At 44.1% G+C, this 13,957-nt stretch overlaps 1 protein-coding gene across 1 annotated transcript in view; it reads left to right on the top strand.

Annotated features, from left to right (window-relative positions):
* dscamb (Down syndrome cell adhesion molecule b) overlaps positions 1 to 13,957 on the top strand; it is a gene marked incomplete at both ends in the record, with an annotated part of 134,654 nt that overhangs the window by 78,574 nt on the left and 42,123 nt on the right. The window contains 4 exon segments of the mRNA XM_084447812.1: positions 841 to 1,113; positions 2,109 to 2,387; positions 2,770 to 2,889; positions 7,775 to 7,954. Of these exon segments, the coding sequence (XP_084303938.1) occupies positions 841 to 1,113; positions 2,109 to 2,387; positions 2,770 to 2,889; positions 7,775 to 7,954 (852 nt within the window).

Raw genomic sequence — 13,957 nt, 5'->3', positions numbered from 1 at the left:
TTTCTTCTTTTTTTTCTTTTCTACTCCTTCTATTTCAGTTCAAGGCTTTGTACTCCATTGCTTTCATCTGCCTTTCATTTTTCCATGCTGTGTGTTATTAAATCTTTGTGTGAAGCTCAGTTGTGAGATGATCTCTCTCTCTCTTTCTCCTCTCTCTCTTTCTCCCCTCTCTCTCTCTCTCTCTCTCACACAGCTTTTTGTGTCTTGATACTATGCCCTTTGTGTTCTAATACTGTTCTATTGCTATTTCTATTTCTCTCTCTTTCTCTGTCTGTGTGCCTGTGTTTCTCACTGTGTAGCTGAATCTAAACTGTCTCTCTTCATACAGATTGCTGAAACATTCCATTCACCTACTGACTGACTGACTGACTGACTGACTGACTGACTGACTGACTGACCACTTTCTCTTTATAGGTGCTATTGCGCAGCATAGTGCAAATAAGTCTTTTACACTATAGGACTTTTTATTCAGAGTGTACTGTATTGTATTTTATGTACAGTGTCTCTAGGCCAGTGATAGATTTATCTTCCAATTCTCGTCTCCTAAACTAAGCTCTATATGAGTTCTACTGTAATTCTGACAATCTGGTGTGAATGTTGGCCACTAAAACAGTTCTGTCTTTCAGCTGTCAGTCGACTCTTGTCTATAATCTGGTCGTGATTTCACAGCCCTCTCTTCAGACTCAACCATGAGGTCCTGTGGTAAACAAAAAGAAAAAAACAACGTTTTATTTTTCTTGTGGTGTCAACAGTCACTACTACACGTAACTGTGATGTCACAGTCCCTCCCCCCCATAAATGTGTTTATAGAGAGCTCTCTCTCCCTCTCTGTCATTTTAGGCCGTGCCAGCATCCGTCCAATGAAAAACCTCACGGCTATCGCCGGGCGGGATGCCTACGTGCACTGCCGCGTCATCGGCTACCCTTACTACTCCATCAAATGGTACAAGAACTCGGCCCTGCTCCCGTTCAACCACCGGCAGCGGGCATTCGAGAACAACGGCACGCTGAAGCTCTCCAACGTTCAGCAGGTGGACGAGGGCGAGTACAACTGTAAAGTCATGGTCCAGCCCAACAAGATGGACTCCCAGAGCGTCCACGTTAGCGTCAAAGGTAACGAGCAGCATGGTCCACACACATACACACACACAAACCAGACGTGACCACACATAAACAGGAAGTGACGTCACAGACCACGCCTTACCAATAGACGAGAAGTGGTAGAAAAGTAATTGATGTGGAAACTCTTCCCTTCCGTTGTTCATCCCCATGCGTGACATTCTCTAGTTAGAATGCATTAGAGTAACTAATAAAGAATGCATTAGTGTTGCTGATATTACATTACCCATAGTGATTGAGCTTACCTCGTTAGAATCATAATGTGAGTGCTAACAAGTGCTTTCCCACGGCGCCTCATCTCCTCTCCTCTCCCGTGTCATGAATGATGCAGTCCCCTGCTAAAGACATTTCCATGGTGTCTGTGTGCGCACGCATGGTGTGTGTGTGTGTATGTCTGGAGAAGGCGCGGGGGTAAGGGGGGGGGGCATAGAGAGCGAAGCACATGATCTAAAGCAGCACTTCGCTCTGCGAGTGTGTTAGTTAATTTGCTCTGCTCATGCTTAAAATTCTGCGGCGTCTTGGGGCATCCCAGGAGTCCATTATCCCCACTTTGTTGTGAATTAAATCAGCGGCTCGAGTGCTGCTTATTTCAATGTTATTTTAACTCACTGGGTTCTCAGAGAGATGACTGGCTGGATGGATAGAGATTGTCCAGAGAGGAGACCTCAGTGAATCTGCCTTAGAAAGATCTCACACATCTGTATCTGTCCTTTTCATAGTCTTCAGATATTTATATTTTTCACTTCTCCTACCAGACAGACAGGGGATAAGTCATCAAAAGACAGTCTGAGTCCTCAAACGTAAAGTGCAACCAAAGAGCTATTGTGTTCATTTTACCAGTAAAAAAAAAACAGGATTGATGTGTCGAATGAAATCAACTCGGAGGAGAGAAAAACAACTTGGAGACGAACCTCGTCGGCGATGAAATCCCCGACTCTGACGCCTTCCCCCTCCCTTCCTCCTGTCCCTGCTCTCCCCTCCGCCCGCAGTCCCGCCATACATCCAGCCCTTCGCCTTCCAGCGCTTCTCCATCGGCCAGCGCGTCTTCATCCCGTGCGTGGTCATGTCGGGCGACCAGCCCCTGGACATCACCTGGCAGAAGGACGGACGGCCCATCCCGGCCAGCCTGGGCGTCACCATCGACAACATCGAGTTCACCAGCTCGCTGCGCATCTCCAACCTGTCGCCCGACCACAACGGCAACTACACCTGCATCGCCCGCAACGAGGCCGCTGCCGTCGAGCACCAGAGCCAGCTCATCGTCAGGGGTGGGCGGAGTCCCTTTCTGTCTGTCTATGTGTCTGTCTGTCAATCTGTCTGTCTGTCTGCTCGTAATTTGGCCTGTCTCTGATGTGTGTTTCTGTTTTTGTCATCTTATTCCCTTGTCGGTCTGTCTGGTTGCTCGCCTGTGTGAATCAGTTATTTTATGGCCTGCACATTATGGTCTCTCTCTCTCTCTATCTCTCTCTCTGTCTCTCTCTCTGTATATCTCTCTCTCTCTGTCTCTCTATCTCTCTCTCTTTTTCTATCTCTGTTGTTTCTTTCATGGCTCTCACATTCTCTCTCTGTTGTTTCTTTGTCGGTCTGTCTGTCTCTCTCTCACTTTCTCTCTCTCTCTCTGTCTCTCTCTCTCTCACTCTCTCTCTCTAGTCCCTCCCCAGTTTGTGGTGCAGCCAGAGGACCAGGACGGCATCTATGGGAAGGCTGTGACCCTCAACTGCTCGGCCGAGGGCTACCCACGTCCCACCATCGTATGGAAACACTCCAAAGGTACACACAGTACATACTCGGACACACACCACAGGGTATGACGCAAAGGAAAACAGAGGTGTACCACACGTGAAGCAGCCTATTACTGTAATTACATTTTACTTATTTTAGAGCAAATTCAAGGATCGGCAACAGATTTCCACCGGGTTTTGGTTAGAGCTGAAAACCAGCGTGATCAGTCGCCGGCAATCATTTTGTCTCAAATAAGATGGACGTATATTCATCTCGCTGCTGTGCTTCTCGTAGCCATTGTTTGCGAGGGCAGCCACGCCGGGTGTCGGCGACCATCTGTTTCCGCCACAGCCATGCGTGTGATGTGATAGATGTGCAGGTGTGTGATGCACACAGACACAGGTGCAGCTGCTGTTGGCTGAGGGGTGGTGGGTAGCGATCAGTGAGGCTATGGTCAAAGTGGTCCCGAGAGATGGGAGTGTGTGTGTGTGTGTGTGTACAGTATGTGAGCAGGTGAGGTACAGCATTTGACCCCGCTGGTTCATGAAGGGCCCCAGGTGTCTGCTCCATCGTCCATGACAACAAGGGATGAGAGCTCCCCCAATGGGCACAGGCCAACAGACGGATGGATGGACCGACAGACAGACAGAGAGACAGACGGACAATCAATGGAAGCGATGTGAAGGGCAGCAGTCCAGGGATCAATGGCTTGAGGGCCCTGGTCTGGGCTTTGATAGGATCTGTCTCGGGCTCCCTGAGAAGGAGAGGAGATTGGGTTTGATGTAAGACACTCAGGACTCCTTGGTTCATTAGTTATGTCTGACGGGGCCCCAGTCGCCACGGTGATGCCGGAGTGATTGCTTGGCGCTTTCATCAGGAGTCTCTGGTTTGTGTGTCAGTCTCTGTTGTTCTGTTGTTCCAGGCAGCCTGGCTCCTACGCCCCGGTGATGTGGCGGGTGAGCCAGTGAGGGGCGGTGGCGACGAAAGGTCAGCCAGAATTAGCATAATGGCTAGTTCTCATTGGATATGCAAAACCCTTAATTCAAGAGCATGTCCTCTCTCTTGCTCACTCCCCCCTATCTCTCGGTCTGCGAGGCTGAGGAGTGGGAATAGTACTGCCACTTGACCCCTCGCTAAGCAGAGGTACTTGACTGCATTTATAATTAGGACCAAAAACCCACAGCTCGCTAAATGGGCCTTATCTTAACACGCTAACTTTAGCGCATGCTAATATAGCTGGCCCATTTCCGACATATGTTTAATACTCCATGAGCATGTGGGAATATGCTGGTTTTACCGCCAGAAAAGGTAGACCACTTAACTACAGTAGCTCTGAGAGCATTCCCTTCCCAGGCAGCTCCTTGGCCTGAACATGGTCACTATTAGCTGTTTCTTACTGAGGTAATTTCACCCCTTTTAGAATGAAACTGTCCAACAATAGCTGCAACAGATGCTTAGGCAGCAATAATGACAGAATACAACATGTCCTTTTCCTGATGAGCGCACCATGATTCATGTCCTGATTTCCTGTTCTGAGTAGGCCTATGGGGCAAATTCACAAAGAATGGATTGCGGCCGCTAATAGCACCATTAACTGCGTGTCATTTATGCCCACTGTGTACTCCATCTTAAGGACCTACTCACATGTTGCGCTAATTATATTCTAGCGCAAACACGCCCATACGGTGTTACAGCTGAGTGCAATTTGATCCTGATATGGCAAAGTAGGCTATAACTGCCCATGCAACAGCAACACTCTACTGTATGCAGCTAGCCTAGGACAGAAAAAGAATTCTGAGCACAAACTGGAAGTCCTGAAGGATGAGGTCCCCAAAACATGTCTTTGAGTATTTTTTGCTGAAAATACCACTCAGAATAAGCATTCTAGCCAGTGGCGTTGCGCAATTTTTCGGGGCTCCCCCGCAGGTCGGGCCATGAGGCCCCTACCACAGAGCGACATGGGATAAACATTGCGGCCACTTAAAGGTAAAATATGTTATATGTGGATTAAAATAAACATTTTTTCAAAAATAATACATCCATAGGGCTTTGCGAAGGCTGCAGAGTAAAAGTATTGCTTTTCCATACAAAATTATATTTTGTCTGAAATTATTACATTATGAAATTTTGAAGGCCCGACAATGACACTCTGTTGATATCATACCAGCCAATAGTATTACAGCGTTGGTACTGCGTGCTGGGTTGCCAGGTACTATTCTAGCTTCACCACTGTGAGATTAGCAGTAGCCAGCAAACTTCCGCTCACTCTTTTCAGCTAAACGTTTGGTAAAATGGTCAAGTTTTGTCATCCTGCTTCTCCGCCTGAGCCCCGGCGAACCATGCGATACGAATCTCAAAAGCTCAGTGACCGAAGTAGGAGCAAAAGTCGGATAAATATCGGGCCAGCCTTTGCTCGTTGGACGGAGTTTATGGAGTTTCATGGGATAAAGTCGCATGGTGACATGGCTACTTTTCTACTAGACCGGTAAGCTAGCTAACTAGCTATCGTTATCTTTCTTGGAATCTGCATAGCCAGACCTAACGTTATCTCCACACTACAGCATCTAACGTAACTTATTACATGGCACTCTGAAATACTTGATTGTGATTACTGATTAGTGTAACGTTATGTTCCTCTCGGAGTGAAGATCTTATCACAGTATGACTGAAACAATGCATTCTCTGGCATTTTGGCAACCAGTACGTTGTGTTGTTGCAGTTCTTATCTTTAGACACTAGATGGGGGAAATAATCCACATACTACATATTCTACCTTTAATACTTAAAAAATAAAGTTTATTTTTGCAGGCATCATTGACAAATACAAACAAGTGGCTCTGTATTAGGCTATTATAATAGGAAGGTATTGTAGCACATTCATTATAGCCTATCATTTGAGTTCACATAACGGAATGGTTCACAAAACATATCAAAGAAAAGTTGTCTACAAAAAAACAAAATATATCCTGTAGGCTACAGAGGCTGCAGTCAAGAGTTGCTTTCTACATGTGTTGTAGTAAGCTTATTATTTTATACGAGTGCGTCTCCTGGCATTCTTCTGCGCAAAGTCCTGTAGGCTATACAGTAACACTCTTTAGATCTAGACTGCGCGCGTGTTGGCTCTCAATACTAAGGATGATAACCCAGACAGTCTCTCTTGTGACATTGTGCTCCTCAAATATGTCTTTATTAATTTAAGTTTTGAGAAAGATCTCTCTGCACTGGCAACAGTCTGTTGTTGTGGATATAAATCTGATCGAAAGTAAAATATTTGCCAAGGTTCGCTCAAAGAGGTTAAGTCTGATTTATTGAGGAAACATACGAGCGCAAGGACTTCAGGATAACGCACGTGAGTGGTATCCAACAGAAGTGAAGTAGTCTGGTGTTGTGCGGCCTTATATTCAAGCAATACACAGGTATGACGCTTCCAGGGATGTGATTGGCTAACCCATATGTACACGTCATAATAAATGGCAGACATCATCACCAATGGTCAAGAGTTGAGACACGTGATATTAGAAAGGGCGGTAAATCTTGAATAGGTTTCAGGGACAATGGAACAAAGAAAAGTTACTGTAGGCCAGACTGAGAGTCTGGGGTGTCGACCTCCTGGAGATGTCATCCTGTTATAAATGAGGTTATCACAGCTAGGGGTTTTGCATGTGAAAGGTTTCTCTCGCAAATCAATCTGGATACTCTCCATAGAGATCCGTTTGTCCCAGATCAGAAAACAATCTCGTCAATCAGTGTTGGTTCTGAGGAATTTGAAATACAAACAGCTACGCTGGGCGGATTTAGGTGTGATGACAGCAAGGAGCGGTTGAAGTTAGTATGTGATAGATGGTGATAGATGGATGGTTTATCCAGTATAAAACTTGCCAAGTATTTTTGAAAGTGCTTGACCTTTTTCAAATAGTTTCCAATGGAGACTTCTCAGATGGTTTGCTTCGCATAACCATCTGGGAAGTCTCCATTAGAAACTGTTTGAAAAAGGTCAAGCACTTTCAAAAATGCAAACCATCTGGCGCATCACTTTCAAAAATGCAAACCATCTGGCGCATCAGGTTAATTGGAACTTTACAGTCCAATTATTCTAGTGATTACCTAATTTAAACGGCTAGCTACGTTCTCCATAGCATCTGGCTGGGATTTAGAGGCAGTGTTAAGAAGCTTGTTTACTGTCTTAAACCACAGAACGTTGTTACAGTATACACAAAAACATAAGACAACTGTAAATGAAAATCTTACTTGCTTTAGTTTAGATAGTCAAAGAACACGCTGAGTGGTCGATCAAGCTGGTTTTAAACAAAGACAGTAGTTTTATTCTGTTACGTCTCTGCAGAGTCGGACTCCAGACAGGAAGTGATATCCCGGCAAGAGTGAGTTCACGTGAGGACGGGGTCGTTAGGTTATACAGTGAAAAAGGAAGTGACATAGTTTCAGGGGGAAGAGGACAGGGAAGTGATGTCACACGGAGGAATTTGTAGTTCTAACAGACTGATCTATGAGAACGAACTACAATTTTTAGAACAACAGTCAAGGGGGAAAACAGAACACTTTGTTGAGACTTGAAATTCATTCACACAACAACATTGAACAAGCAGTGCGTGTAACTTTTAGTTTGGAATTGTTCACAACACTGGTGATATGTGGAGAAAAAAAATCACAGTTGGGCTTCCAAATTTAAGACTCACTGCTTCAACTTAATTGAAAGATGCACAGGGAATGTTGAGGAGATTTGTTTTTCTAGCGCTTAATGCATGCAAAATCCTCAAACCATATCCGTCCAACATGTCAACTGTCCCTTCCCTTTCCCTACGTCTTTTTTCTCCTTGACCCCTCTCTCTCTCTGTTCCCCCTCACTGACTCCTCTCTCTCCCTAATCCCTCCCTGTCTTTCCTCCCTGCTCCTGACCTGCCTGTTCTCTCCTCAGGCGCGGGGGTCCCTCAGTTCCAGCCCATCCCCCTCAACACAGGCTCTCGTATCCAGCTGCTGGCCAACGGCTCCCTGCTCATCAAGCACGTCCTGGAGGAGGACAACGGCTACTACCTGTGCAAGGTCAGCAACGACGTGGGAGCCGACGTCAGCAAGTCCATGTACCTCACCGTCAAAAGTAAGTCTCTCTGAATCCAGTCCACTGGGCCTTGTAGTTTTTTGTTGGACTACAGATGTGGGAAGTTAGAAATGTCACATGCTGCAGCATTTCACCTTCGCGGTATTTGGCAGGGAAATCCCGTTGGAAATCTCGTGGGATTTCAGACGGGTGTTATTTCGTTTTAGTGATGCATCACCGCCAGGTGGCGTCTTTGAGTAGATTTAGCAGGCTGGGCTCAGTGTTTTTCTCCTATAGTCTATGAATGAAGCATCATTAAGTTTCACATTCTTTAATTTAAATGCTCTGTTGTAAAGCACTTTGAGCTGAATTTATCTGTATGAAAGGTGCTATACAAATAACGTTTAATTGTTATTATTACCTTGTTCTCAAACACATGTTTTCTCCATCTGGATGTAATTTAATTATTACGAACACCTATATCTAGGCCTACAGTAGCCTATCTCGGTAACTGACGTCAGGTCAAGACGTGGTGGCTGTTAGGTCAAATGCGCAAAATAACAGTATTGTAAATATATTTGTTAGTAAAGATGTGGTGAACGTGGGGGTTTTGCGTTTTGTTTCTGGAACGCATTGAACTGCTAGGCTACTCGTAAACCCCGGAAGTAAATTTGAAGACGGGGCACCAGCTAATGTAGCCAAGTCTGAGCGCAGTAGGCTATATGGCTTCAGCACGATACAAAGAAAAAATAAGCTTGATCGACTTGTGGATCCATACAAAATTGACATAGTCGCCATGAGTAAAGATCACTCATTGCCAATCATATCCGGACATTAACTATCTTGTGCATAGATAGCGGCAGGTTTGACAGTGAGTGCGTTCACATGCACAATATACACAATATTTTGTTATTTGAATGATCTTGAATATATATATATTCAAGATCATTCAAATAAGAAAATATCGTGTATGTTTTTATTTATTTATACCGGCCGCCAGCCGTTCCATGAACGGCTATAGGGAATGCGCAGTTTCGCGCTGGCTACAGCCTATTATATGCACAGTTTCGCGCTACGTAGGCTATTATAAATAAGTATTATTCATTGGGGGAGCTTGGACTCGCTGGGGACTGGTGGAGAGACGCAGAGCCTCCCCAGACGCGACATCTCCAGTTGGCTGAAGAGCTGCGCGCTCTGGCGTCCAAACAGCCACCGGCGGCGCCCCTCGCAGTGTCCACAGAAGAATACCCCCACCAAAATACCTGCATGGTGAAGACAAGCTGCAGCAAGAACAGAACTGTCTACCAATGCATGAAGTGCACCTAGCTGTCTGTGAGAGGCTATAGCAGAGGATATGTGCGAAGTGTATTTGAGCTGCCGCCTCAACCGTGCGTAAGAGCAGAGCGCATCAACTCGTGTATAGCTACAACTAGTAGCCCATAGCCATTAAAACGGCTTGTTGTTTTATTCATATATCAACTAGATAATTCGATAATAATGAGTAGCCTAGTAGGCTATAAAAGGAATTCAATAGGGCCTAATAAGCCTTAAGTTGTAGCCTAGGCTACAGTACAATCACAAGACGCATAGGCCTAGCCTATCGTAAAAAGCGTTGCGTTCTCATAGGCCTACACTGTAAAAAAAAAAATCCGTAGAAAAACGGATAATGTCCTGGCAATATATTACCAGTACCTTTTCCGTTAAATTTACGGACACTTCCGTCAACCCTAAAACTGAAAATTCCGTAGATTCACAGTATATCCTCTGTACCATTTACGGACACTTCCGTCAACCCTAAAACGGAAAATTCCGTAGAAAAACGGATAATGTCCTGGCAATAAATTACCAGTACCTTTTCCGTTAAGTTTACGGACACTTCCGTCAACCCTAAAACAGAAAATTCTGTAAATTCACAGTATATCCTCAGTACTATTCACAGACACTTCCGTTAATCCTAAAATGGATAATTCCGTAAATTCACAGTATACTGTATCTTCTGTACCATTCACGGACACGTCCGTCGATCCTAAAGCAGACATTTCTGTAAAATTACAGCATATCCTCAGTAGCATTTACTGAAAATTGCCATCTAGTGGTAAAATAAAATCAATGAATGCAGTTTCAAAACAGGTTAACAGACTAAAACATTGAAATGACAACAATTCATTTAAGTCAAGCCACTTGGTCACATTTATATATACCCCCTCAACGGCATCTCCAACTGTCGACAAAAACACATGGAGGCAAGACCAATGTTAAGTCAAGTAAAACTTGCTTTGGTTTATTGTCTCATTGGCACTTTGTACAAAATGTACTACTTTGAATTTTGGTAAAACTTGGCATTGACTAGAATGTCTAAAATGTAAGTTCCATTACCATTATGTAAACAAGCAGGGTGTTTTAACAGATAACAATCTAATTATCTTATACAGTATAGGAATCTAATTAGTCAATTTTCAGACAGTACTGATGATCTTCATATTGTTATTAGTAAACAAGCATATCTAGTAAGATGCTGGTAAGATAAAAAACTTCATTTTACACTTCATAGTCCAAGAGGAACAGTGCAGCAGAAATGGAACTCCGAACAATTTGGTATTGACTAAAATGACTAAAATGTCTAGAATGTAAGTGCCATTACCATTATGTAAACAAGCAGGGTGTTTTGACAGATAAAAATCTAATTATCTTATATAAGAATCTAATTATAAAAGAGTCAATTTTCAGACAGTACTGATGATCTTCATATTGTTATTAGTAAACAAGCATCATATCTACAATAGCAGTAGAGGAACAGTGCAGCAGAAATGGAACTCAGAACATATGGTCTACTTCTAGGACCAGGGCTAGGTGCACTTCATGCTTTAAAGGTAGAATAGAATGAGTTTAAATTAATATTGTACAGAGAGACACCACATGGTCTCTCCCTTGACCAGAAAGAACAACTATGACACAACAGATGCAGAGAGCTGTGCATACATATGGAAAGGAGTGTGTGTGTGTGTGTGCTCTTGGTACCTCTCTCCGTGTACCAGTGAGCAAGCTACTGAATACAGCCTTCAGTCCATCCATGGGTTTTCGAAATTGTTCAGTTCACACAGGAACTTCAGCAGTCTTGGAGGTATGTGTCGCTGTTTTGTTCCCTTCGTGTCAGCCTTTGACCCTCGTTCAGGATTTATTCCCAGGAAAACTCTTAAGGAAATGGATAGTTTTTTTTTTGCCACACAAGTAATGAAATGAAACTGGACTACAGAGTAACATGCAGACTAAATAGAGATGAAAAAACAGAACTACTAGAACAAGTTAACATTTGTAAGTTGTTGTATCCATTAAAGATGTTGCCAAGAACAGACTGGGTTGCCCAAGTTTGTGTTATGGTTCTGGCCGGGAATGCCCTGCTTGCCCCACTGTTCCCAGTCCGGACCCTCGCCCCTGCCCCGGATTCGCCCTGCTCACCCCCTGTTCCCGGCCTGGACCTCTGCCCCTGGACTCTGAACACTGCCTCTCCTCACAGTGACTGCCCCTGCACTTCCCCAGAGACTTTTGCACACCTGTCACCTGTTGTTCTGCCTGCACCTTGTCACTGGTTTGCCTGCACATATGTCACTACTGTAGTACTGTATGTTGTTGATGTTCCTAGTGTGTATTGTCTTGTGTTCGTGGTCTTGTCTTCCCTGTGTTTTAGTGTGTCCCTAGTTCTAGCCCCTCTTTGTGTTCCCTAGCTCCCACTTCTGTCATCTTCCCCTCTCTAGTTTTATCAGGCATGTGATTGGCAAAGGACAAAAAAACAGGAAAATATACAGAGTGCAGAGCATGCAAGGACATGAGTATATTTAATCATATTATCATGTTATATGGCTAACTATGTGTGTATGTGTGTGCATACGTGAGTGTGTTTTTAGGAGTAGTTTATATTTGCACTTGCCTAGGCCTACTTTATCATAGTGACAGCTCTCTGTAGTAGTTCTGGTGCCTAGACTATAACTTCACTGCTGTGTTTTTCTTGTGTTATATAATTTCTCTTAGATCTGATGATGACATCAACACAGGACCCTCCACTTCAGGTCGACATCCCTTTTCTTCTCCACCTTCAGTAAGGTTGGCTACATAACGATCACTGTAAAAGAGCTTCAAATTTCTGTGCAAAGATGTGAGAATCTGGCAGAAAAACAACCATCTCTCCAGCTCTCCATCAATCTAGCCGCTCACCTGGAAGGCCAACGACAACATGTCAACTATTATGGCTAGACTAAAGCCAGAGCATTGCTAGCCTGAAACCAGCCCAGGAACCCTGGTCTGGACGGAGTTCGCTGCACAAAGCGAGTTGGCTGAGAGTCGACTCGTCAGACCAGGCGTTTATGATGAACTTCAGTAGCGGCAGAGTATCTCAAAGTGTCGTGACTCCAGGACCCCGGACTCTGCCTGGATGGAGTGCTGCAGAGATGATAGCCTTCTCGCAGGTTCTCCCATCACTGCACGGGAACCCTGAAGTTCTTTAAGAGTGACCATTGAGTAGCCTATACCTCACTGATGGAGCAGAACAGGGCTGTCTTAAGAGAAATTATATAACAAGAATAAAAACATAGCAGTGAAGTCCAGCCAATCGGGTCAGAAAAGCAGGAAATCCTGTTTAATCAGGAAAAATCACATCCCTGATTTATAATGCTACGATTTATGTTTCCAATGTTTGCCATTTGCATCTCAGTCATATGAGCTTGTCAGCTCAACTATGTCTTACAATATAGGCTATTACATCCTGGGGAAAGCAAGATTCAAGATTGTAGCAACACAACATGCACTATACACAACATTTCAAAACATAAACGATGGGTTGCTTACCTTTGTATGAATTCCAGGGTAAGTGACATCTCCTTTGGGTATTTTATGTTTAAGACATAAAACATAGAGAAAGTGTAGCTCAGGCAGTGTTAATTTTGACAGCAAATTATGATTTTGTTTTAGTCATAGTCTTTTGACTAAAATGCCATTTAGTTTTAGTCATATTTTAGTCATCTGACTTGTTTTAGTTTTAGTCTAGTTTTAGTTGACTAAATACCATTACGATTTTAGTCGACAAAATCTACCATAGATTTATACAACTCAAATTTAACAGGCTTAGTTCAATCAATCAATCAAGTTGGATTTATATAGCGCCCTTCATGAAACCCAGAGCGCTTTACAGAGTCCAGTATTAATTCAGACAGTCATACCGGTGGTGGTAAGCTACATCTGTAGCCACAGCTGCCCTGGGGCAGACTGACAGAAAGTGGCTGCTTCTGTCAGACAGTTTCATAATGAAGCATTCCTCTCCCCCAGGCTGATGCTAACTGTGTTTGTGCCTGATATAGCAAGCTATAACATTATCATGTCAGCACTAGTCAGCTAGCTAACATCAGGCACAGGCTAGCTAACGTCACACCGGAGGAGAGGGGCTATGGCGGCGCCAGGTAGCTAACTGTTCGTGTCTTATCCATCTAGCTACAATATAACATTAGACAGCAGCAGTAGTTGCTTAGCTAGCTTACCCAGACTAGCTAACGCTAGATACCCCCGCCAGCCGCCACAAGCATAGCCCCACTTGTTGCTACACAGTGTAACGTTAGCTAACCTGTGCCTAACATTAGCTAGCCACTAACGTTAGCGTTGCAATGATCAGACACTTCAGTTCTCCCCCGCCACAAACCTACGTGAAGCACTGGTTTCTTTTAGCTTGTATTGTATTTGAAGTATTTCAGAAACACACCAGTTTTTAGCTAATACAGTAACGTTAGCCGGGGGTGGGGGGGTGCTTACCTTCTCGTGAATTTCGGGATGACTGTTCTCCAAATGTCGCTTTAAGTTTGTTGTATTTTTGCCAGTCATTTTCACCCCACACGATTTACAAATGGTTTTGTATTCCTTTGCATCAAATATGAAGTTTATCCAGATGTCTGCTCTCCTCTTTCTCCCGGTGTGTGCGAAGGTTGACAAAGACTTTCTGAACTGTGGTAATTTACTGAACAGTTCAGGCGCAGCAGTCGTATGCTGTTAGTTGACTTCCCGCCGGCCGGCAACGGTACTATT

Source organism: Borostomias antarcticus (assembly GCF_949987555.1).
Source record: "Borostomias antarcticus genome assembly, chromosome: 1".
Lineage (NCBI taxonomy): Eukaryota > Metazoa > Chordata > Actinopteri > Stomiiformes > Stomiidae > Borostomias > Borostomias antarcticus.
The sequence above is the reverse complement of the archived record's forward strand: the minus strand, read 5'-3'. Positions and strand labels throughout refer to the sequence as shown.